The sequence below is a fragment of the Lampetra planeri genome, chromosome 3 (assembly GCF_965212315.1).
Source record: "Lampetra planeri chromosome 3, kcLamPlan1.2.h2, whole genome shotgun sequence".
NCBI classification, from domain to species: domain Eukaryota; kingdom Metazoa; phylum Chordata; class Hyperoartia; order Petromyzontiformes; family Petromyzontidae; genus Lampetra; species Lampetra planeri.
Genome location: NC_136109.1, coordinates 3,662,529 through 3,688,778, shown reverse-complemented (window position 1 = coordinate 3,688,778; position 26,250 = coordinate 3,662,529). Strand labels below are relative to the sequence as shown.

General features: G+C 49.0%; 2 protein-coding genes across 4 annotated transcripts in view; one reads left to right on the top strand and one right to left on the bottom strand.

Annotated features, from left to right (window-relative positions):
- The window catches only part of LOC144736680 (uncharacterized), an 828,508-nt gene that overhangs the window by 701,449 nt on the left and 100,809 nt on the right, over positions 1-26,250 (top strand). The gene's annotated exons all lie outside the window — the stretch shown is intronic.
- On the bottom strand, positions 908-10,968 carry LOC144717265 (uncharacterized). The gene is made up of 4 exons (XM_078592677.1): positions 10,947-10,968; positions 10,376-10,479; positions 8,928-10,079; positions 908-2,959 (listed from the first exon to the last, which is right to left on the bottom strand). The coding sequence occupies exons 1-4, from the start codon at positions 10,966-10,968 to the stop codon at positions 2,948-2,950; spliced, it is 1,290 nt and encodes a 429-aa protein (XP_078448803.1). The 3' UTR covers positions 908-2,947.

Below are 26,250 nucleotides of genomic sequence, written 5' to 3'. Positions count from 1 at the left end.
GTCTCCACTCAGCCAGTGGGGACATTCACTGTCTCCACTCAGCCAGTGGGGAACATTCACTGTCTCCACTCAGCCAGTGGGGGACATTCACTGTCTCCACTCAGCCAGTGGGGACATTCACTGTCTCCACTCAGCCAGTGGGGACATTCACTGTCTCCACTCAGCCAGTGGGGACATTCACTGTCTCCACTCGGCCAGTGGGGGACATTCACTGTCTCCACTCAGCCAGTGGGGATATTCACTCTCTCCACTCAGCCAGCGGGGACATTCACTGTCTCCACTCAGCCACTGGGGACATTCACTGTCTCCACTCAGCCAGTGGGGTACATTCACTGTCTCCACTCAGCCAGTGGGGACATTCACTGTCTCCACTCAGCCAGTGGGGACATTCACTGTCTCCACTCAGCCAGTGGGGACATTCACTGACTCCACTCAGCCAGTGGGGACATTCACTGTCTCCACTCGGCCAGTGGGGGACATTCACTGTCTCCACTCAGCCAGTGGGGACATTCACTGTCTCCACTCAGCCACTGGGGACATTCACTGTCTCCACTCAGCCAGTGGGGACATTCACTGTCTCCACTCAGCCAGTGGGGACACTCACTGTCTCCACTCAGCCACTCGGGGACATCGTCTCTGTGGAGTATTGGTGGCAGAATGTTAATCAGAACAAGGAGCCAGGGGACTGGTGTCAGTTTCAGTGTTCCGAGTGAGTAGTGACACATTGAGTCATGACACAGTGAGAATTGACACACAGTGAGTACTGACAGAGTATGGACACAGTAAGTAGTGACATGCAGTGAGCATTGACACATAGTGAGTACTGACAAAGAGTGATGATGCATAATAGGAGTTCAGATAAACTGAGGACTGACACATAACACTGATCAACACACTTTTTCTGGCATAAGGTATTCCAACGGTTTTAATGTAATTTTGGGTTGCTGATTCCAAATCTGGCATCAGTTTTTGTCTATCACATTAGGTTTTTGAGATATCAAATATTGCATTTTCAATAAAAACAGCACATTTATGCTCATATACGAATGACTAAACAGACATCCATACAAGAATAAGATGAGATACAATATACAATAATAATGAAACAAACATTTAATGAGCCGTAGCACAAAGTTGTGAGAGTGACTGCATATCAATGTGAGTGAATGCATATTACCATGTACGAATTGAATTGTTAAGATAAGAAAAATATGTCCAAAAGGTCATTCACAATAGTGATGTTACATCTGCATAAACGACCTCTTCTTTGACGATCTCCGATGTACAGCTTGTGGAATGTCTCTCATCAAGGACCATCAGTAATCTGCCATCATGTTTGAGTCCCATCGGCCTTGGTAACCGTTCTTCCATAACTTGAATGTCTTGATGAAAGCGTTCACCTTGCTCTTCGCTCACGTGACCCATGTTCTCTGGAAACTGGGCCAAGTGACGATGTAAGTAGTGAACCTTGATGCTCATTCTACATCCAAGTGCTTGGAAACTCAAGAGCAGCTCCTCCACAATCTCTCGATAGTTGTCCGCTTTCCTGTTCCCAAGGAAATTCTGCACCACATCAGAGAATGCATTCCAAGCTCTAGCCTCTGCCGCAGTCATTGTTGTAACAAAGTGTGGATCCCTGATGAGTGTTCTTATTTGAGGGCCATCAAATATTCCTGCCTTTTTCTTCTCGGCACTGAGACTTGAAAAGGTTGAACATATATAGCTGAAGCAGTCTCCAGTGTGATCAAGAGCTTTGACGAATTGCTTCATTAACCCAAGTTGTACGTGCAGTGGGGGAAATACAATGTTATTCCTATCAACCAGAGGCTCATTCTTGATGTTCTTGTCACTAGGCGTCAAACTGCTTCTTGGTGGCCAGTTCTTTTTAACCCAGTGTTCTAATGTAGCCCTACTGTCCCAGTAGCACAGGAAACAAGGGTATTTGGTGTGACCTCCTTGCTGACCCAGCAAAAAATTTACCATTTTCAAATCAACACATATTAGCCATCCATGAAAATGGTATTCCAATCTTTCCAGAACAATCTTGATGTTGGCATACTCTTCATTCATTTTTACAGAGTGTCCTATTGGGATTGAACCATATATATATTTCTGTTGTGAAGTAACACACATTTCAAACTCATTTTACTACTGTCAATAAAAAGTCTCCATTCACTTGAATCATATGCGGGCAGTTCTATATTGAGAAGAAGCCCTTCAACATCATTACAATAACCAAGTTGACCATCTGAATGGAAGTACTTTCGCAGTGCTGCTTCTCTGTTACGATAAAAGGAGACACTAGTGCCAGGTCTGAGTAGTCCTTTCTCTTGCAGCCTGGAAGCCAACAATTCAGCAGACTGCTTTGGCAAATACAAATCTCTTACAAGATCATACAATTCAGGCTGACTAAACAGAGAAATTTTATCACAATCTGCATCAGATGGCGTATATTCGATCTGAGCATCATCATCATCTGTAGAAGCAGGTAAACTGAGGGATTCAACATCAATCTCTGGTAGCTGGGTAAATACAGGCACAGGTATTTCCTCACAGTGCTCAACTGGTCGTCTGGCAGATGGGATATCTGGGTATTGTAAGTGTTGTTTGATTTTCTTATTGAAACCTTTTACATTGACAAGGCAGAAGTAGCAGTTATCCAAATCGTTTGTAGGTTCTCTCCAAACCATTGGCACACCAAACTTCAGCTTAGCATTCTTTCCTTTAGACCATGATTGCAAAGTTTCAACACAGGTTTTACACACTTTGTGAGGAGCCCAATTTTTGTCTTGGTCTCCAAGTCGTACTATAAAGTAGGCAAGATTAACCTTCTTGACAAAGGTATTGATGTTGTGCCTTTGATCCTGCAAAGTGAAGTTGCCACAGATGTAGCAGAAGATATCTGGGTCATTACTGCATGTCCTTCTTTCGGATGTTGTAGCCATTGTTAGATCACGCCCTGCAGAAGAAAAATATTAAATAAATGTGGATATCTACATACAATGATATTATAAACACACTATCCTAAACATACAGCACCATATTTGAACACTAAAGCAGTCACTGACTCGCAACAACTTGCAATGATAAGTGACAGAGTAAATTTAGGGTAAAATCAAGGAAAATGGGGTATGCCAATAGCATACAATTTAGATGTGATAGAGCAAATCTGAGATCCGATTTGGAATCAGCACCCTGAAATTTGTCTAAAACAGCTGCAAAAAGTCCAGGCCAGAATTTTTTTTTTGTTGACCAGTGTAATGAGAGTACAGATAGTCCCCGAGTTACGATGGTCCGACTTACGATATTTCGATCTTACGATCGCGATACGACAAAATTGTTAAATATTTTAAATTTCGCGTGGCAGGCAAACGCAGCAGTGTACGAGGAATCTTGGTGAGTGCAGTACAATATGATACGTTACGATAAGTTCAATGCATGGATGATACGTAGCTTTAGCGATTTCATTTTAGGGTTACCACGATACGATACGTTCAATGCATGTTAAAAGTTTTTATAGCAGATAGGATTGTTTCCTGAAAAAAACTTTCTATTAAATTGCAGTTCATATGGGTGGGCTAAGAATTTACCTTGATTTGTTACTTTACATTTTACTGTGCAATACAGTATTGTAATTAATAAATACATACAGTATATAGTTTATACAGTACGGTACTGTACATTTTTCTGTTTTGCTAAATTATCACCATTCTTTAAGACTCATGGGTAGGCTAGGCCATCTTCGACTTACGATATTTTTGACTTACGATGATGGGGTCGTCGTAACGCATCTCCATCGTAAGTAGAGGACTGCCTGTACTGACACAATCTGAGTACTGACACGCAGTGAGAGCGCTGACACGCAGTGAGGGTAATGACACAGAGCGCTGATACAGTGTGAGTACTGACACAGTGAGGCTACTGACAGTCAGTGAGGGTACTGACAGTGAGAGTACTGACACTCAATGAGAGTACTGACACACAGTGAGTACTCATACGCAGTGAGAGTACTGACACACAGTGACTAGTGACACAGTGAGGGTGCTGACACAACGGTAGTAATGAGACAGTGCAAGTACTGACACAGTGAGAGTATTGACAGTGACACATTGAGATTGCTGACACAGTACTGTACTGACACAGTAAGCACTGACATAGTTAGTATGTACACAGAGTGAGTAGTGAGAGTACTGACACAGTGGGTAGTGACACACAGAGTACTGACACAGAGTGGGTAGTGACACACGGAGTTATTAGTGACAGTGAGCAGTGACACGCACAGTGAGTAGTAACAGTGAGTAGTGACACAAAGAGAGTACTGACACAGCATTGACACACAGTGAATAGTGACACACATAGGGAGTAGTGGCACAGTAAGTAGTGACACTCGGAGTGAGTAGTGACAGTGAGTGTACTCATTTTAGTGACACAGTAGTGACACAGTGAGTAGTGACAGTGAGAAGTGACAGTGAGTAGTGATACAGTAGTGACACAGTGAGTAGTGACATTGAGTATGTACACAGAGTACTGACACACAGTAGTGACACAGTGAGTAGTGACACAGTGAGAAGTGACAGTGAGTAGTGACAAAGTAGTTACAAAGTGAGTAGTGATACAGAATGAGAAGTGACACACACAGTAGTGACACAGGGAGTAGTGACACACAAAGTAGTTACATAGTGAGTAGTGATACAGAATGAGTACTGACACACACATAGTGAGTAGTGACAAAGTGGGTAGTGACTGAATAGTTAAACAGAGTGAGTATTGACACAGTAGTGAAACACACAGTGAGTACTGACACACAGTGAGTGTATTGACAGTGGCAGTAAGAATGCTGACAGTACTGTACTGACACAGTGACCGAATTAATGCGAGAGTACGGACACACAGAGTGGTGACACACAGAGTGAGTAGTGACACACAGTGAGTAGTGACGCACAGAGTGAGTAGTGACACACAGAGTGAGTCGTGACACAGTGAGTGGTGACAGAGTGAGCGGTGACACACAGTGAGTGGTGACACACAGTGAGTAGTGACACACAAAGTGAGTGGTGACACACAGAGTGAGTAGTGACACACAGAGTGAGTGGTGACACACAGTGAGTAGTGACACACAGAGTGAGCGGTGACACACCGTGAGTGGTGACACAGTGAGTGGTGACACACAGAGTGAGTGGTGCCACACAGAGTGAGTAGTGACACACAGTGAGTAGTGACACACAGAGTGAGTGGTGACACACAGAGTGAGTGGTGACACACAGAGTGAGTGGTGACACAGTGAGTGGTGACACACAGAGTGAGTGGTGCCACACAGAGTGAGTGGTGACACACAGAGTGAGTGGTGCCACACAGAGTGAGTAGTGACACACAGAGTGAGTGGTGACACACAGAGTGAGTGGTGACACACAGAGTGAGTGGTGACACACAGAGTGAGTGGTGACACACAGAGTGAGTGGTGACACAGTGAGTGGTGACACACAGAGTGAGTGGTGCCACACAGAGTGAGTGGTGCCACACAGAGTGAGTGGTGACACACAGAGTGAGTGGTGCCACACAGAGTGAGTAGTGACACACAGAGTGAGTGGTGACACAGTGAGTAGTGACACACAGAGTGAGTGGTGCCACACAGAGTGAGTGGTGCCACACAGAGTGAGTGGTGCCACACAGAGTGAGTGGTGACACACAGTGAGTGGTGACAGAGTGAGTGGTGACACACAGTGAGTGGTGGCACACAGTGAGTGGTGACACACAGAGTGAGTGGTGACACACACAGAGTAGTGACACACAGAGTGAGTAGTGACACACAGTGAGTGGTGACACACAGTGAGTGGTGACACACAGAGTGAGTGGTGACACACACAGAGTAGTGACACACAGAGTGAGTAGTGACACACAGTGAGTGGTGACACACAGTGAGTGGTGACACACAGAGTGAGTGGTGACACACACAGAGTAGTGACACACAGAGTGAGTAGTGACACACAGTGAGTGGTGACACACAGTGAGTGGTGACACACACAGAGTAGTGACACACAGAGTAGTGACACAGAGTGAGTAGTGACACAGAGTGAGTGGTGACACAGAGTGAGTGGTGACACACACAGAGTGGTGACACACACAGAGTGAGTGACACACAGAATGCGTGGTGACACACAATAGTGACACACAGAGTGAGTGGTGACACATACAGTGAGTAGTGACACACAGAGTGAGTAGTGACACACACAGAATGAGTGGTGACACACAGTAGTGACACACAGAGTGAGTGGTGACACACACAGAGTGAGTAGTGACACACAGAGTGAGTGGCGATATTTCGATCTTACGATCGCGATACGACAATTGTAAAATATTTTCAATTTCGCGTGGCAGGCAAACGCAGCAGTGTACGATGAATCTTAGTGAGTACAGTACAATATGATACGTTACGATACGTTCAATGCATGTTAATAGTTTTTTTTTTTATAGCAGATGGGATTGTTTCCTGAAAAAACTTTCTATTAAATTGCAGTTTATATAGGTAGGCTAAGAAGTTACCTTGATTTTTTACTTTACATTTTACTGTGCAATACAGTATTGTAATTAATAAATACATACAGTATATATTTTATACAGTACGGTACTGTACATTTTTCTGTTTTGCTCAATTACCACCATTCTTTAAGACTCCTGGGTAGGCTAGGCCATCTTCGACTTACGATATGTTTGACTTACGATGGGGTCGTCATAACGCATCTCCATCGTAAGTAGAGGACTACCTGTACTGACACAATCTGAGTACTGACACGCAGTGAGAGCGCTGACACAGTGAGGGTAATGAAACAGTGAGAGCGCTGATACAGTGTGAGTACTGACACATTGAGGCTACTGACAGTCAGTGAGGGTACTCACAGTGAGAGTACTGACACTCAATGAGAGTACTGACACAGTGAGGGTAATGACACGCAGTGAGGGTAATGACACAGTGAGAGCACTGATACAGTGTGAGTACTGACACAGTGAGGCTACTGACAGTGAGAGTACTGACACACAGTGAGAGTACTGACACACAGTGAGAGTACTGACACTCAATGAGTGCTGACACACAGTGAGAGTTCTGACACACAGTGAGAGTACTGACACACAGTGAGAGTACTGACACACAGTGAGAGTACTGACACTCAATGAGTGCTGACACACAGTGAGAGTTCTGACACACAGTGAGAGTACTGACACACAGTGAGAGTACTGACACACAGTGAGAGTACTGACACACAGTGAGAGTACTGACACACAGTGAGTACTCATACGCAGTGAGAGTACTGACACACAGTGACTAGTGACACAGTGAGGGTGGTGACAACGGTAGTAATGAGACAGTGCAAGTACTGACAGTGAGAGTATTGACAGTGACACATTGAGATTGCTGAAACACAGTACTGTACTGACACACTCATGGGACTGACACAGTGACAGTATTGACATGAGTGTATGGACACAGTAAGTACTGACACAGTAAGCACTGACATAGTTAGTAGTGACACAGTATGTACACAGAGTGAGTAGTGACAGAGTACTGACACAGTGGGTAGTGACACACAGAGTACTGACACAGAGTGGGTAGTGACACACGGAGTGATTAGTGACAGTGAGCAGTGACACACACAGTGAGTAGTAACACAGTGAGTAGTGACACAAAGGGAGCACTGACACAGCATTGACACACAGTGAATAGTGACACACATAGGGAGTAGTGGCACAGTAAGTAGTGACACTCGGAGTAAGTAGTGACACAGTGAGTGTACTCATTTTAGTGACAGTAGTGACACAGTGAGTAGTGACACAGTGAGTAGGGATACACATAGGGAGTAGTGACACAGTGAATACTGACACATTGAGTGTAAAGAGTGACAGTGAGTAGTGACACACATAGTGAGTAGTGACACACACAGTGAGTAGTGACACAGTACTGACATACAAAGTACTGACACAGTAGTGACACACAGTGAATAGTGACACACATAGGGAGTAGTAACACAGTAAGTAGTGACACTCGGAATGAGTAGTGACACAGTGAGTATACTCATTTTAGTGACACAGTAGTGACACAGTGAGTAGTGACACAGTGAGAAGTGACAGTGAGTAGTGATACAGTAATGACATAGTGAGTAGTGACATTGAGTATGTACACAGAGTACTGACACACAGTGAGTACTGACACACAGTAGTGACACAGTGAGTAGTGACACAGTGAGTAGTGACACAGGGAGTAGTGACACACAAAGTAGTTACATAGTGAGTAGTGATACAGAATGAGTACTGACACACACATAGTGAGTAGTGACAAAGTGGGTAGTGACTGAATAGTAAAACAGAGTGAGTAGTGACACAGAGTAGTGAAACACAAAGTGAGTAGTTACACAGTGAGTACTGACACACAGTGAGTGTATTGACAGTGGAAGTGAGAATGCTGACAGTACTGTACTGACACAGTGACAGAATTAATGCGAGAGTACGGACATACAGAGTGAGTGGTGACACACAGAGTGAGTAGTGACACACAGAGTGAGTAGTGACACACAGAGTGAGTGGTGACACACAGTGAGTAGTGACACACAGAGTGAGTAGTGACACACAGAGTGAGTAGTGACACACAGTGAGTAGTGACACACAGTGAGTAGTGACACACAGAGTGAGTAGTGACACACAGAGTGAGTGGTGACACACAGAGTGAGTAGTGACACACACAGTGAGTAGTGACACACAGAGTGAGTAGTGACACACAGAGTGAGTAGTGACACACACAGTGAGTAGTGACACACAGAGTGAGTGGTGACACACACAGTGAGTAGTGACACACAGAGTGAGTAGTGACACACAGTGAGTGGTGACACACAGAGTGAGTAGTGACACACCACAGTGTTGCGTTTGCGACCGCCACGTACCCCGTGTGCTCGCTGTGCCGTGTTCCTCAAGGACCGTGAGCGCCTTCTCTGGGACGCTGCTGCTGCTGTTGCAGCTGCTGCTGTTGCAGCTGCTGCTGTTGCTGTTGTAGCTGCTGCTGTTGTTGTAGCTGCTGCTGTTGTTGTAGCTGCTGTTGTTGTTGTAGCTGATGTTGTTGTTGTAGCTGATGTTGTTGTTGTAGCTGCTGTTGTTGTTGTAGCTGCTGCTGCTGTTGTAGCTGCTGTTGTTGTTGTAGCTGCTGCTGCTGTTGTAGCTGCTGCTGTTGTTGTAGCTGTTGTTGTTGTTGTAGCTGCTGTTGTTGTTGTAGCTGATGTTGTTGTTGTAGCTGCTGTTGTTGTTGTAGCTGATGTTGTTGTTGTAGCTGCTGTTGTTGTTGTAGCTGCTGCTGCTGTTGTAGCTGCTGATGTTGTTGTAGCTGATGTTGTTGTTGTAGCTGCTGTTGTTGTTGTAGCTGCTGCTGTTGTTTTAGTTGCTGCTGTTGTTGTTGTAGCTGCTGCTGTTGTAGTAGCTGCTGCTGTTGTTGTAGCTGCTGTTGTTGTAGCTGCTGCTGTTGTTTTAGTTGCTGCTGCTGTTGTTTTAGTTGCTGCTGCTGTTGTAGTAGCTGCTGCTGTTGTTGTAGCTGATGTTGTTATTGTAGCTGATGTTGTAGCTGCTGCTGTTGTAGTAGCTGCTGTTGTTGTAGCTGCTGCTGTTGTTTTAGTTGCTGCTGCTGTTGTTTTAGTTGCTGCTGTTGTTGTAGCTGCTGCTGTTGTAGTAGCTGCTGCTGTTGTTGTAGCTGCTGTTGTTGTTGTAGCTGCTGCTGTTGTTTTAGTTGCTGCTGCTGTTGTTTTAGTTGCTGCTGCTGTTGTTTTAGTTGCTGCTGCTGTTGTTGTAGCTGCTGCTGTTGTTGTAGCTGATGTTGTTGTTGTAGCTGATGTTGTAGCTGCTGCTGTTGTAGTAGCTGCTGCTGTTGTTGTAGCTGCTGTTGTAGTAGCTGCTGCTGTTGTTGTAGCTGCTGCTGTTGTTGTAGCTGCTGTTGTAGTAGCTGCTGTTGTTGTTGTAGCTGATGCTGTTGTTGTAGCTGCTCCTGTTGTTGTAGCTACTGTTGTGCTCACAGCGCCACGGATCTCCCGTGTAGAGCAGCCTGGCAGCTGCTACACGTGACATCATCCGCCGTGTCACAAATCAACATCGACTTACACAGCGACAGAGCTCACACACAGCGTGACTACTGACACACAGTGAGAGTACTCACTCACTGTGCACTAGTACTTACACAGTGAGTGAGTACTGACACACAGTGTCAGTACTCACTCACTGTGTGTCAGTACTTACACAGCGAGTAGTGACACACACAGCGAGTAGTGACACACAGCGAGTAGTGACACACAGCGAGTGTAGCAGTCGTAGTAGTCGCGGTGCGAGTGAGCGGCGCGTGCGTCGTAGTCACCGGTAGCGGCGTGGCGCACGCAGCGCGCTGCCTGGAGCAGTGACACCACGTGGTGGTGGTGGTGCTCACGTGAGCAGTGACACCACGTGGTGGTGGTGGTGGTGCTCACGTGAGCAGTGACACCACGTGGTGGTGGTGGTGCTCACGTGAGCAGTGACACCACGTGGTAGTGGTGCTCACGTGAGCAGCATCACGTGGTGGTGGTGGCCTCGTCACCACTGCGCAGCGCAGGGGCTGCCGCGGTGCACTTGGAACGACCACTGGGGAATGATCCTCACAACAACAACCACCGCTCACAACAACAATCGCTCACAAGAACAACAACATCCACTCACAACAACAATCTCTCAACAAACACTCAACGACTCGTCTCACTCTCTCCATCCACTCTGCCGATCCACTCTCTCCCTCCTACTAGACTCACCTTCACCACTGAGCAGCTCACCCCTCCCATCTCATTCAGCCCCCTCCTCCAACGCTTCTTCTCCCCTCCCTCTCACTCAACACTCACCTCTTACTCAGCCACTCACCACCCCTCACTCACCACCCCCTCACTCGCTACCTCACTCACCGTGCAGTGTCCACTCACTCATCTCCACTTTCTCTTCATTCGTGGACGTTCATGGACATGTAACAAAAAACAAAGATCCCCCGTGTAGCCTCAACAGGCCAACGGCAACATCCACTCACAACAATAACCACTTCCAACAACAGCAACCACTCACAACAGCAATTCACAACAAGTCATCACAACAATAACAACAACCACTCACAACAACAACCACTCCCAACAACAACCACTCACTACAACAACAACCACTCACAACAACAACCACTCACTACAACAACAACCACTCACAACAACAAATACTCACAACAACAAACAACCACTCACAATAATAACCATTCACAACAACAACCACAACAACCAATAACGACAGCAATTCACAACAACCACCCAGTACAACAACAATCACCCACTTTAACAACAACCACTCACAACAACCACCCACAACAACACCAACCACTCACAACACAACAACCACGCACAACACTACAACCACTCACAACAACCATAACAACCACTCGCAACACCACAACCACCCACAACAACACCACAACCAATCGCAACAACAACCACTCACAACAATAACCACTCACGACAAAAACAACCAATCACAACTACTCACTACAACAACAAACACTTCTCACAACAACAGCCAATCACAACAACCACTCACAATGATAAAAACCACCACTCACAACAACAAGAACTCGTAACATCTCACAATAACAACTCACACCAACAACCACTCACAACACCCACTCACAACAACAGGCACTCACAACATGCACTCATAACATCTCACAACACTACAACCACTCACAACAACCATAACAACCACTCACAACAACCATAACAACCACTCACAACAACAACCACTGACAACAACTACTCAACTCACTCTTCTCTCCCATTCACTCTCTCTCTTGATCCATTCTCTCCTGACCCTCAGCACGAAACTCAACTCCCTCACCACTGAGCAGCTCACCCCTCCCATCTCATTCACCCCCCTCCTCCACCCCTTCTTCTCTCCTCCCTTTCACTCAACACTCACCTCTTACTCAGCCACTCACCACCCCCTCACTCACCACCCCCTCACTCACCACCCCCTCACTCACCACCCCTCACTCACCACTCCTCACTCACCACCCCTCACTCACCACCCCTCACTCACCACCCCCTCACCCGCTACCTCACTCACCGTGCAGTGTCCACTCACTCAACACTCACCTCTTACTCGGCCACTCACCACCCCTCACTCACCACCTCCACTTCCTCTTCATTCATGGACACGTGAACAAAGACAAAGGTCCCCCGTGTAGCCTCAGCAGGCCTTTGGGGCAAGTGCTGTTGGCGAGCACCGATGAAGGGCGGCACTGTGCACAATGTGGTGGGTGGCCAGCACCACGCCCGACCGCCTTTGTCTCCCTAGAGGCGATGTTTACACTTCACATCAGGTACACATTTCAAGCTGAGTCGACCTAGGGGAAGCTCATGACCGGTTTAGATAATCGCCACTGGTGGTGGCCGTGAGCGGGAATCGAATTTGGGTTGTCGGGTTCACAGCGCAGCTGCAGCCACCATTACCTACCTACTATAACTACCACTACTACCACTACCACAACCACCATTACCTAACTACTATAACTACCACTACCACAACCACCACTACCCAACTACTATAACTACCACTACAACCACTACCACCATTACCTACCTACTATAACTACCACTACCACCACTACCATTACCTAACTACTATAACTACCACTACAACCACTACCACCACCACCATTACCTAACTACTATAACTACCACTACAACCACTACCACAACCACCACTACCTAACTAATATAACTACCACTACGACCACTACCACAACCACCATTACCTAACTACTATAACTACCACTATAACCACTACCACCACCATTACCTAACTACTATAACTACCATTACAACCACTACCACAACCACCACTACCTAACTAATATAACTACCACTACAACCACTACCACAACCACCATTACCTAACTACTATAACTACCACTATAAGCACTACCAGCACCATTACCTAACTACTATAACTACCACTACAACCACCATCACCAACAGCAGCCGCGTCTCGGGCCGGGCTCCGCTGGCGAGGCGCAGGGAGCGGGCGGAGTTAAGGAGGTGAGGGTGGTGAGGAGGTGAGGGTGGTGAGGGTGGTGAGGAGGTGAGGGGGTGAGGAGGTGAGGGGCGCCAGAGAGAGGCGCCCAGCGCTGTGAGACCACGGGGAGGAGGTAGAGGTGGTGGTGGTGATGGTGGTGAGGGTGATGGTGGTGAGGGTGATGGTGGTGAGGGTGATGGTGGTGAGGGTGATGGTGGTGAGGGTGATGGTGGTGAGGGTGGTGAGAGAGCGCGGCCTGGGGGTCGAGTTGACGGAGCAGCGGGTGAGGGGTTGGACAGCAGCAGGCGGTGACGACGGGGAGGCGACAGTACACGTGGTGTGTGTGTGTGTACACGTGGTGTGTGTGTGTACATGCTGTGTGTACATGGTGTGTGTGTGTACATGGTGTGTGTGTGTACATGGTGTGTGTGTACATGGTGTGTGTGTGTACATGGTGTGTGTACACGATGTGTGTGTGTACACGGAGTGTGTGTGTACACGGTGTGTAGGGGTATCACGGTGTGTGTATCGGGTGGAGTGGAGGGACCTCTGAGTCTGATTCTCTCTCTCTCTCTGGTCACAGGTCAGACCTTCGTGGACTGTGGAGGCCTGAAGTTCCTGCTGGGCCTGCTCAAGCACCACGCCTGCCAGGGCCTCGTGCTGCGCTTTGTGAGTCACGCGGAGAGGGGGGGGTGAGAGACCGAGTGAGTTAGAGAGAGAGGGTTATAGACATGACTGCACGTTATTGACGTCCTAACAGACGAACCTTACAGCTCACAATGAGGGAGACAGACTTAGAAGACAAACGCCCACGTCGAGTGGGAGCATCCTCAGGGTGTCTTGTCGAGGTGCTTGTAGAATCGCCAGTGTGAGTCCTGCTGGATCAGCACGCTGTTTGTGCACTCTGTGTATATTATTGTGTTTCTGCTTCTGCTGCGTGTGTCGTGTTGTTGTTCGCGTCTCGCGTAGCAAGTCCGTTCTGCGCTGTGCGATGTTGCCGTGTCGTGTGTGCACTGAGCGTCTCACCCGCCTCTACTACAAGTTGTCACTTGGGGATCGCGACTTCAGATGCGGCAGCGATCTCGCGTGCGATCAGTTCTGCCTCCTCCTCTATCCGCTCCTCCTCTGCCGCGATGAGCTTCAGCCGCGTGCCAATCTGGCGGAGCCGTAGACACGAGACCACGTGGCAGTGCAGAGTGGCGCGCCGTCTCACACAGTGGAGACGCTCGCACCGGGGGCACCATCATGCTGCTGCTACTGGACGTCTCGAGAGAGAGGCAGAGACAGAGTTAGACAGTTAATGAGTGAGTTAGAGAACGAGGTAGAGAGAGAGAGGTAGAGAGTGAGGTAGAGAGTGAGTTAGAGAGTGGGTGAGTTGGTGACAGGGTATCACTGTACCGCTGTCTGTGTGTGAGAGTTGTGGGGAGCGGGAGTGCAGTGGCTGGCGCGCTGCGCTACGACGATTATAGAAGCAGGTCCTGGGCCTCCCCTAGGTTGACTCAGCTGGTGCAGAGTGTGAACATCGCCACTAGGGGGACAAAGGCGACCGGGTGTGGTGCTGGTCAATCGCCTCCTCGTGTGCCGTGCCGGCATTCGTAGCTGCTCGCTTACAGCACTTGCCACGAAAGGCTGTTAAGACTATGCAGGGGATCTTTGTCTTTGTATGTATGAGAGTGTGGGTGAGTGCGTCTGAGTGTGTGAGAGTGTGTGTGAGTTGGCACAGTAGGGGGCACAGGTGGTGCATCTACCTCTCGTCCCAGCGAGTCAAGCCGGCGAGCCTTCAACAGTGGACGTGGCCTCAAGGTGCACCTAGCCTGGCACCAGCACCGCAGTGACGTCACCGCCACTTAGCGGCGACTGGCGGCTGTTGTTGTGCGAGGGTGGGGATGAGTGAGTTGGTGTGAGTGGGTGAGGTAGTGTGAATTTGTGAGTGAATGAGGGAGCTTGAGTGATGGTGAGTGTGAGTGAGTTTGAGAGAAAGAGGGTGAGAGAGGGGTGAGTGTGAGTGAGTTAGTGAGCAAGTGTGAGAGTGGTGTGAGTGATTAAGAGAGCGTGAATGAGAGGATGTGAGTATGTGAGTGCTGTTGAGTGTGAATTGGTGAGTGTGTGAGTGGGGTGAGTGAGTGTGTGAGTGTGTGAGTGGGGGTGAGTGTGAGTGTGAATTGGTGAATGTGTAAGTGGTGGTGAGTGTGAGTGTGAATTGGTGAATGTGTAAGTGGGGGTGAGTGGTGGTGAGTGTGAGTGGGGGTGAGTGTGAGTGAGTGTGGTGCCGTGCTGGCCTTCATTGGGTCTCACGACCAGCACTTGCCCTAACAGTCTGTTAAGGCTACACGGGGGATCTTGTTGTTTTGAGTGAGGGAATAACTGGTGTGAGAGAGCGAGTGACAGTGAGTGACAGTGAGTGAGTGACAATGAGTGAGTGACAGCGAGTGAGTGACAGAGTGAGTGACAGAGTGAGTGACAGTGAGCGAGTGACAGTGAGAGAGTGACAATGAGTGACAGTGAGTGAGTGACAGCGAGTGAGTGACAGCGAGTGAGTGACAGTGAGTGAGTGACAGTGAGTGAGTGACAGTGAGTGGCAGTGAGTGAGTGACAGTGAGTGGCAGTGAGTGAGTGACAGTGAGGGACAGTGAGTGAGTGACAGTGAGTGAGTGGCACTGAGTGAGTGACACTGAGTGAGTGACAGTGAGTGAGTGACAGCGAGCGAGTGACAGTGAGTGACACTGAGTGAGTGACACTGAGTGAGTGACAGCGAGTGAGTGACAGTCAGTGAGTGACAGTCAGTGACAGTGAGTGAGTGACAGTGAGTGAGTGACAGTGAGTGACACTGAGTGAGTGACACTGAGTGAGTGACAGTGAGTGAGTGACAGTGAGTGACACTGAGTGAGTGACACTGAGTGAGTGACAGCGAGTGAGTGACAGTGAGTGAGTGACAGTTAGTGACAGTGAGTGAGTGACAGTGAGTGACAGTGAGTGAGTGACAGTGAGTGACAGTGAGTGAGTGGCAGTGAGTGACAGTGAGTGACAGCGAGTGAGTGACAGTCAGTGAGTGACAGTTAGTGACAGTGAGTGAGTGACAGTGAGTGACAGTGAGTGACAGTGAGTAACAGTGAGTGAGTGACAGTGAGTGAGTGGCAGTGAGTGACAGTGAGTGAGTGACAGTGAGTGAGTGACAGTGAGTGACAGTGAGTGAGTGAGTGACAGTGAGTGACAGTGAGTGAGTGACAGTGAGTGAGTGAGTGACAGTGAGTGAGTGACAGTGAGTGACAGTGAGTGAGTGGCAGTGAGTGACAGTGAGTGAGTGAGTGACAGTGAGTGAGTGACAGTGAGTGACAGTGAGTGAGTTGCAGTGAGTGACAGTGAGTGAGTGACACTGAGTGACAGTGAGTGAGTGGCAGTGAGTGACAGTGAGTGAGTGAGTGAGTGAGTGACAGTGAGTGAGTGACAGTCAGTGAGTGACAGTCAGTGACAGTGAGTGAGTGACAGTGAGTGACAGTGAGTGAGTGACAGTGAGTGACAGTGAGTGAGTGAGTGACAGTGAGTGAGTGACAGTGAGTGACAGTGAGTGAGTGGCAGTGAGTGACAGTGAGTGAGTGACACTGAGTGAGTGACACTGAGTGACAGTGAGTGAGTGACAGACAGTGAGTGACAGTGAGTGAGTGACGGTGAGTGACAGTGAGTGAGTGACAGTGAGTGAGTGACAGTGAGTCACAGTGAGGGACAGTGAGTGAGTGACAGTGAGTGACAGTGAGGGACAGTGAGTGAGTGACACTGAGTGACAGTGAGTGAGTGACAGTGAGTGAGTGACAGACAGTGAGTGACAGTGAGTGAGTGACAGACAGTGAGTGACAGTGAGTGAGTGACAGCGAGAGAGTGACAGTGAGTGAGTGACAGTGAGGAACAGTGAATGAGTGACACTGAGTGAGTGACACTGAGTGAGTGACACTGAGTGACAGTGAGTGAGTGACAGCGAGTGAATGACAGTGAGTGACAGACAGTGAGTGAGAGTGAGTGAGTGACAGTGAGTGAGTGACAGTGAGTCACAGTGAGTGACAGTGAGTGAGTGACAGTGAGTGACATGGAGTGAGTGACACTGAGTGAGCGACACTGAGTGACAGTGAGTGACAGTGAGTGAGCGACACTGAGTGACACTGAGTGACAGTGAGTGAGCGACACTGAGTGAGCGACACTGAGTGAGCGACACTGAGTGACACTGAGTGACAGTGAGTGACAGTGAGTGAGTGACACTGAGTGACAGTGAGTGACAGTGAGTGAGTGACACTGAGTGACAGTGAGTGACAGTGAGTGAGCGACACTGAGTGAGCGACACTGAGTGACAGTGAGTGACAGTGAGTGAGCGACAGTGAGTGAGTGACAGACAGTGAGTGACAGTGAGTGACAGTGAGTGAGTGACAGACAGTGAGTGACAGTGAGAGAGTGACAGTGAGTGAGTGACAGACAGTGAGTGACAGTGAGAGAGCGACAGTGAGTGAGTGACAGACAGTGAGTGACAGTGAGTGAGTGACAGTGAGTGAGCAACAGTGAGTGAGTGACAGTGAGTGAGCGACAGTGAGTGAGTGACAGACAGTGAGTGACAGTGAGAGAGCGACAGTGAGTGAGTGACAGACTGAGTGACAGTGAGTGAGTGACAGTGAGTGACAGTGAGTGACAGTGAGTGAGCGACATTGAGTGAGTGACAGTGAGTGAGCGACAGACAGTGAGTGGCAGTGAGTGAGTGACACTGAGTGAGTGAGTGACAGTGAGTGAGTGAGTGAGTGAGTGACAGACAGTGAGTGACAGTGAGTGAGTGACAGTGAGTGACAGTGAGTGAGTGACAGTGACAGTGAGCGAGTGACAGTGAGTGACAGTGAGTGAGTGACAGTGAGTGAGTGACAGTGAGTGACAGTGAGTGAGTGACAGTGAGTGACACTGAGTAAGTGACACTGAGTGACAGTGAGTGAGTGACAGTGAGTGACAGTGAGGGACAGTGAGTAAGTGACAGTGAGTCACAGTGAGGGACAGTGAGTGAGTGACAGCGAGTGAGTGACACTGAGTGACAGTGAGCGAGTGACAGTGAGTGAGTGACAGAGAGTGAGTGACAGTGAGTGAGTGACAGTCAGTGACAGTGAGTAAGTGAGTGAGTGACAGTGAGTGACAGTGAGTGAGTGACAGTGAGTGACAGTGAGTGAGTGACAGCGAGTGACAGTGAGTGAGTGACAGTGAGTGACAGTCAGTGAGTGACAGTCAGTGACAGACAGTGAGTGACAGTGAGTGAGTGACACTGAGTGAGTGACAGCGAGTGAGTCACAGTGAGTGAGTGACAGTCAGTGACAGACAGTGAGTGACAGTCAGTGACAGTGAGTGAGTGACAGTCAGTGAGTGAGTGACAGTGAGTGAGTGACAGTGAGTGAGTGACAGTGAGTGGCACTGAGTGAGTGACAGCGAGTGAGTGACAGTGAGTGACAGTGAGTGAGTGAGTGAGTGACAGTGAGTGAGTGACAGTGAGTGACAGTGAGTGAGTGACAGCGAGTGACACTGAGTGACAGTGAGTGAGTGACAGCGAGTGAGTCACAGTGAGTGACAGTGAGTGACAGACAGTGAGTGACAGTGAGTGACAGTGAGTGAGTGACAGTGAGTGACAGTGAGTGAGTGACAGTGAGTGAGTGACAGTGAGTGACAGCGAGTGAGTGACAGTGAGTGAGTGACAGTCAGTGACAGACAGTGAGTGACACTGAGTGAGTGACACTGAGGGAGTGACAGTGAGTGAGTGACAGTGAGTGAGTGAGTGACAGTGAGTGAGTGAGTGACAGTGAGTGAGTGACAGTCAGTGAGTGACAGTCAGTGACAGTGAGTGAGTGACAGTGAGTGAGTGAGTGACAGTGAGTGAGTGACAGTGAGTGAGTGACAGTCAGTGAGTGACAGTCAGTGACAGTGAGTGAGTGACAGTGAGTGAGTGAGTGAGTGACACTGAGTGAGTGACAGCGAATGAGTGACAGTGAGTGAGTGACAGCGAGTGACACTGAGTGAGTGACACTGAGTGAGTGACAGTGAGTGACAGTGAGTGAGTGACAGTCAGTGACAGTGAGTGAGTGACAGTGAGTGAGTGATTGACAGTGAGTGAGTGACACTGAGTGAGTGACACTGAGTGACAGTGAGTGAGTGACAGTGAGTGAGTGACAGTGAGTCACAGTGAGGGACAGTGAGTGAGTGACAGTGAGTGACAGTGAGTGAGTGACACTGAGTGAGTGACACTGAGTGACAGTGAGTGAGTGACAGACAGTGAGTGACAGAGAGTGACAGTGAGTGAGTGACAGCGAGTGAGTGACACTGAGTGACAGTGAGCGAGTGACAGTGAGTGAGTGACAGAGAGTGACAGTGAGTGAGTGACAGTGAGTGAGTGAGTGACAGTGAGTGAGTGACAGTGAGTGACAGTGAGTGAGTGACAGTGAGTGAGTGACAGTCAGTGAGTGACAGTCAGTGACAGTGAGTGAGTGAGTGACAGTGAGTGAGTGACAGCGAGTGACACTGAGTGAGTGACACTGAGTGAGTGACAGTGAGTGAGTGAGTGACAGCGAGCGAGTGACAGTGAGTGAGTGACAGTCAGTGAGTGACAGTCAGTGACAGTGAGTGAGTGACAGTGAGTGAGTGACACTGAGTGAGTGACAGTGAGTGAGTGACAGTGAGTGAGTGACAGTGAGTGACAGTGAGTGAGTGACAGTGAGTGACAGTGAGTGAGTGACAGCGAGTGAGTGACAGCGAGTGACACTGAGTGAGTGACACTGAGTGAGTGACAGTGAGTGAGTTACAGCGAGTGAGTGAGTGACAGTCAGTGAGTGACAGTCAGTGACAGTGAGTGAGTGACAGTGAGTGAATGACAGTGAGTGAGTGACAGTGAGTGAGTGAGTGACAGTGAGTGAGTGACAGTGAGTGACAGTGAGTGACAGTGAGTGACTGAGTGAGTGACAGTGAGTGGCACTGAGTGAGTGACAGCAAGTGAGTGACAGTGAGTGAGTGACAGTGAGTGAGTGACAGTGAGTGAGTGACAGCGAGTGACACTGAGTGAGTGACAGTGAGTGGCAGTGAGGGAGTGACAGTGAGGGACAGTGAGTGAGTGACAGCGAGTGACACTGAGTGAGTGACAGTGAGTGAGTGACAGTGAGTGAGTGACAGTGAGTGACAGAGAGTGAGTGACAGTGAGTGAGTGACAGTCAGTGACAGTGAGTGAGTGAGTGACAGTGAGTGAGTGACAGTGAGTGACAGTGAGTAAGTGACAGTGAGTGAGTGACAGCGAGTGACACTGAGTGAGTGACACTGAGTGGCAGTGAGTGAGTGACAGTGAGGGACACTGAGTAAGTGACAGTGAGTGAGTGACAGTCAGTGAGTGACAGTCAGTGATAGTGAGTGAGTGACAGTGAGTGAGTGACAGTGAGTGACAGTGAGTGAGTGACACTGAGTGAGTGACAGTGAGTGAGTGACAGTGAGTGAGTGACACTGAGTGAGTGACACTGAGTGAGTGACAGTGAGTGAGTGACAGCGAGCGAGTGACAGTGAGTGAGTGACAGTCAGTGACAGTGAGTGAGTGACAGTGAGTGAGTGATTTACAGTGAGTGAGTGACACTGAGTGAGTGACACTGAGTGACAGTGAGTGAGTGACAGTGAGTCACAGTGAGGGACAGTGAGTGAGTGACAGTGAGTGACAGTGAGTGAGTGACAGTGAGTGAGTGACACTGAGTGACAGTGAGTGAGTGACAGACAGTGAGTGACAGAGAGTGACAGTGAGTGAGTGACAGTGAGTGAGTGACACTGAGTGACACTGAGTGAGTGACACTGAGTGAGTGACACTGAGTGACAGTGAGTGAGTGACAGTGAGTGAGTGACAGTGAGTCACAGTGAGGGACAGTGAGTAAGTGACAGTGAGTGACAGTGAGTGAGTGACACTGAGTGAGTGACACTGAGTGACAGTGAGTGAGTGACAGACAGTGAGTGACAGAGAGTGAGTGACAGTGAGTGACAGTGAGTGAGTGACAGCGAGTGAGTGACAGTCAGTGACAGTGAGTGAGTGAGTGACAGTGAGTGATTGACAGTGAGTGGCAGTGAGTAAGTGACAGTGAGTGAGTGACAGTGAGTGACAGCGAGTGAGTGACAGCGAGTGAGTGACAGCGAGCGAGTGACAGTGAGTGACAGTGAGTGAGTGACAGTGAGTGACAGTGAGTGAGTGACAGTGAGTGACAGCGAGTGAGTGACAGCGAGTGAGTGACACTGAGTGAGTTACAGTGAGTGAGTGACAGCGAGCGAGTGACAGTGAGTGAGTGACAGTCAGTGAGTGACAGTGAGTGACAGTGAGTGAGTGACACTGAGTGAGTGACAGTGAGTGAGTGACAGCGAGTGAGTGACAGTGAGTGAGTGACAGTCAGTGAGTGACAGTCAGTGACAGTGAGTGAGTGACAGCGAGTGAGTGACAGTGAGTGACAGTGAGTGAGTGACACTGAGTGAGTGACAGTGAGTGAGTGACAGCGAGTGAGTGACAGTGAGTGAGTGACAGTCAGTGAGTGACAGTCAGTGACAGTGAGTGAGTGACAGTGAGTGACAGTGAGTGAGTGACAGTGAGTGAGTGACAGTGAGTGAGTGACAGTGAGTGAGTGAGTGACAGTGAGTGAGTGACAGTGAGTGACAGTGAGTGAGTGACAGTGAGTGGCACTGAGTGAGTGACAGCGAGTGAGTGACAGTGAGTGATTGACAGTGAGTGACACTGAGTGAGTGACAGTGAGTGAGTGACAGTCAGTGACAGTGAGTGAGTGACAGTGAGTGAGTGACAGTGAGTGAGTGACAGTGAGTCACAGTGAGGGACAGTGAGTGAGTGACAGTGAGTGACAGTGAGTGAGTGACACTGAGTGAGTGACACTGAGTGACAGTGAGTGAGTGACAGACAGTGAGTGACAGAGAGTGACAGTGAGTGAGTGACACTGAGTGAGTGACAGTGAGTGAGTGACAGTGAGTCACAGTGAGGGACAGTGAGTGAGTGACAGTGAGTGACAGTGAGTGAGTGACACTGAGTGAGTGACACTGAGTGACAGTGAGTGAGTGACAGACAGTGAGTGACAGAGAGTGACAGTGAGCGAGTGACAGTGAGCGAGTGACAGGGAGTGAGTGACAGTGAGTGAGTGACAGTGAGCGAGTGACAGTGAGTGACAGCGAGTGAGTGACAGTGAGTGAGTGACAGTCAGTGAGTGACAGTCAGTGACAGTGAGTGAGTGACAGTGAGTGAGTGAGTGACAGTGAGTGAGTGACAGTGAGTGAGTGACAGTCAGTGAGTGACAGTCAGTGACAGTGAGTGAGTGACAGTGAGTGAGTGAGTGAGTGACACTGAGTGAGTGACAGCGAATGAGTGACAGTGAGTGAGTGACAGCGAGTGACACTGAGTGAGTGACACTGAGTGAGTGACAGTGAGTGAGTGACAGTGAGTGAGTGACAGTCAGTGACAGTGAGTGAGTGACAGTGAGTGAGTGATTGACAGTGAGTGAGTGACACTGAGTGAGTGACACTGAGTGACAGTGAGTGAGTGACAGTGAGTGAGTGACAGTGAGTCACAGTGAGGGACAGTGAGTGAGTGACAGTGAGTGACAGTGAGTGAGTGACACTGAGTGAGTGACACTGAGTGACAGTGAGTGAGTGACAGACAGTGAGTGACAGAGAGTGACAGTGAGTGAGTGACACTGAGTGACAGTGAGCGAGTGACAGTGAGTGAGTGACAGGGAGTGAGTGACAGTGAGTGAGTGACAGTGAGTGAGTGACAGTGAGTGACAGTGAGTGACAGTGAGTGAGGGACAGTGAGTGAGTGACAGTCAGTGAGTGACAGTCAGTGACAGTGAGTGAGTGAGTGACAGTGAGTGAGTGACAGTGAGTGACAGTGAGTGAGTGACAGCGAGTGAGTGACAGCGAGTGACACTGAGTGAGTGACACTGAGTGAGTGACAGCGAGCGAGTGACAGTGAGTGAGTGACAGTGAGTGAGTGACAGTGAGTGGCACTGAGTGAGTGACAGCGAGCGAGTGACAGTGAGTGAGTGACAGTGAGTGAGTGACAGTGAGCGACAGTGAGTTAGTAAGTGAGTGACAGTGAGTGAGTGACAGTGAGTGACAGTGAGTGACAGTGAGTGAGTGACAGTGAGTGAGTGACAGTGAGTGACAGTGAGTGAGTGACAGTGAGTGAGTGACTGAGTGAGTAACAGTGAGTGAGTGACAGTGAGTGACAGTGAGTGAGTGGCAGTGAGTGAGTGACAGTGAGTGACAGTGAGTGATTGACAGTGAGTGACAGTGAGTGAGTGACAGTGAGTGAGTGACTGTGAGTGACAGTGAGTGAGTGACAGTGAGTGAGTGACAGTGAGGGACAGTGAGTGAGTGACAGTGAGTGAGTGACAGTGAGTGACAGTGAGTTAGTGAGTGACAGTGAGTGACAGTGAGTGAGTGACAGTGAGTGACAGTGAGTGAGTGACAGTGAGTGTGTGACAGTGAGTGAGTGACAGTGAGTGAGTGACAGTGAGTGACAGTGAGTGAGTGACAGTGAGTGACAGTGAGTGAGCGACAGTGAGTGACAGTGAGTGAGTGACTGTGAGTGACAGTGAGTGAGTGACAGTGAGTGACAGTGAGTGAGTGACAGTGAGTGAGTGACAGTGAGTGAGTGACAGTGAGTAAGTGACAGTGAGGGACAGTGAGTGAGCGACAGTGAGTGACAGTGAGTGAGTGACAGTGAGTGAGTGACAGTGAGTGACAGTGAGTGAGTGACAGTGAGTGAGTGACAGTGAGGGACAGTGAGTGACAGTGAGTGAGTGACAGTGAGTGACAGTGAGTGCGCGACAGTGAGTGACAGTTAGTGACAGTGAGTGAGTGACAGTGAATGACAGTGAGTGACTGTGAATTAGTGAGTGAGTGACAGTGAGTGACAGTGAGTGAGTGACAGTGAGTGACAGTGAGTGAGTGACAGTGAGTGACAGTGAGTGAGTGACAGTGAGTGACAGTGAGTGAGTGACAGTGAGTGACAGTTAGTGACAGTGAGTGAGTGGCAGTGAATGACAGTGAGTGACAGTGAGTAAGTGACAGTGAGTGAGTGACAGTGAGTGACAGTGAGTGACAGTGAGTAAGTGACAGTGAGTGAGTGGCAGTGAGTGACAGTGAGTGAGTGACAGTGAGTGAGTGACAGTGAGTGACAGTGAGTGATAGTGAGTGACAGTGAGTAAGTGACAGTGAGTGAGTGGCAGTGAGTGACAGTGAGTGAGTGACAGTGAGTGAGTGACAGTGAGTGACAGTGAGTGACAGTGAGTGACAGTGAGTAAGTGACAGTGAGTGAGTGGCAGTGAGTGACAGTGAGTGAGTGACAGTGAGTGAGTGACAGTGAGTGGCAGTGAGTGACAGTGAGTGAGTGACAGTGAGTGAGTGACAGTGAGTGGCAGTGAGTGAGTGACAGTGAGTGAGTGACAGTGAGTGATAGTGAGTGACAGTGAGTGGCAGTGAGTGACAGTGAGTAAGTGACAGTGAGTGGCAGTGAGTGGCAGTGAGTAAGTGACAGTGAGTGAGTGACAGTGAGTGAGTGACAGTGAGTGACAGTGAGTAAGTGACAGTAAGTGAGTGACAGTGAGTGACAGTGAGTGACAGTGAGTAAGTGACAGTGAGTGAGTGACAGTGAGTGACAGTGAGTGAGTGACAGTGAGTGAGTGACAGTGAGTGACAGTGAGTGATAGTGAGTGACAGTGAGTGGCAGTGAGTGACAGTGAGTGAGTGACAGTGAGTGAGTGACAGTGAGTGAGTGTGAGTGAGTGGCAGTGAGTGAGTGACAGTGAGTGAGTGTGAGTGAGTGACAGTGAGTGGCAGTGAGTGAGTGACAGTGAGTGAGTGACAGTGAGTGGCAGTGAGTGAGTGACAGTGAGTGAGTGTGAGTGAGTGACAGTGAGTGAGTGACAGTGAGTGGCAGTGAGTGGCAGTGAGTGAGTGACAGTGAGTGAGTGTGAGTGAGTGACAGTGAGTGAGTGACAGTGAGTGAGTGGCAGTGAGTGACAGTGAGTGATAGTGAGTGACCGTGAGTGAGTGACAGTGAGTGACTGAGTGAGTGACATTGAGTGACAATGAGTGAGTGACCGTGAGTGACAGTGAGTGAGTGACAGCGAGTGACTGTGAGTGAGTGTGAGTGAGTGTGAGTGACAGTGAGTGAGTGACAGTGAGTGAGTGACAGTGAGTGACAGTGAGTGACAGTGAATGACAGTGAGTGACAGTGAGTGACAGTGAGTGAGTGACGGTGAGTGACAGTGAGTGAGTGACAGTGAGTGAGTGACCGTGAGTGACAGTGAGTGAGTGAATGAGTGAGTGACATTGAGTGACAATGAGTGAGTGACAGTGAGTGAGTGACCGTGAGTGAAAGTGAGTGAGTGACAGTGAGTGACTGTGAGTGACAGTGAGTGACAGTGAGTGAGTGAGTGACAATGAGTGACTGAGTGAGTGACATTGAGTGACAATGAGTGAGTGACAGTGAGTGAGTGACCGTGAGTGACAGTGAGTGAGTGACAGTGAGTGACTGTGAGTGACAGTGAGTGACAGTGAGTGAGTGAGTGACAATGAGTGACTGTGAGTGAGTGACAGTGAGTGACAGTGAGTGAGTTACTGTGAGTGACAGTGAGTGAGTGACTGAGTGAGTGACTGTGAGTGAGTGACTGAGTGAGTGACTGTGAGTGACAGTGAGTTTAGTGACAGTGAGTGAGTGACTGAGTGACAGTGAGTGAGTGACTGTGAGTGAGTGACTGTGAGTGAGTAACAGTGAGTGAGTAACAGTGAGTGACAGTGAGTGACTGTGAGTGACAGTGAGTGAGTGACAGTGAGTGAATGACAGTGAGTGAGTGACTGAGTGAGTGACTGAGTGAGTGAGTGACTGTGTGAGTGACTGTGAGTGACAGTGAGTGAGTGACAGTGAGTGAGTGACTGTGAGTGACAGTGAGTGACTGTGAGTGACAGTGAGTGAGTGACAGTGAGTGAGTGACTGTGAGTGAGTGACTGAGTGAGTGACTGTGAGTGACAGTGAGTGAATGACAGTGAGTGAGTGACTGTGAGTGAATGACAGTGAGTGAGTGACTGTGAGTGAGTGAGTGAGTGACTGTGAGTGAGTGACTGTGAGTGACA

Coding starts and splice junctions, on each gene's coding strand:
- LOC144717265 (XM_078592677.1), bottom strand. CDS start 10,968: ATGAGTGAGTGGACACTGCACG. Junction 10,480..10,946: donor GAGTGAGTGGACACTGCACG/GTGAGTGAGGTA, acceptor TGCTCACGTGAG/CACCACCACCACCACCACGT. Junction 10,080..10,375: donor CGTGCGCCACGCCGCTACCG/GTGACTACGACG, acceptor TGTCACGTGTAG/CAGCTGCCAGGCTGCTCTAC.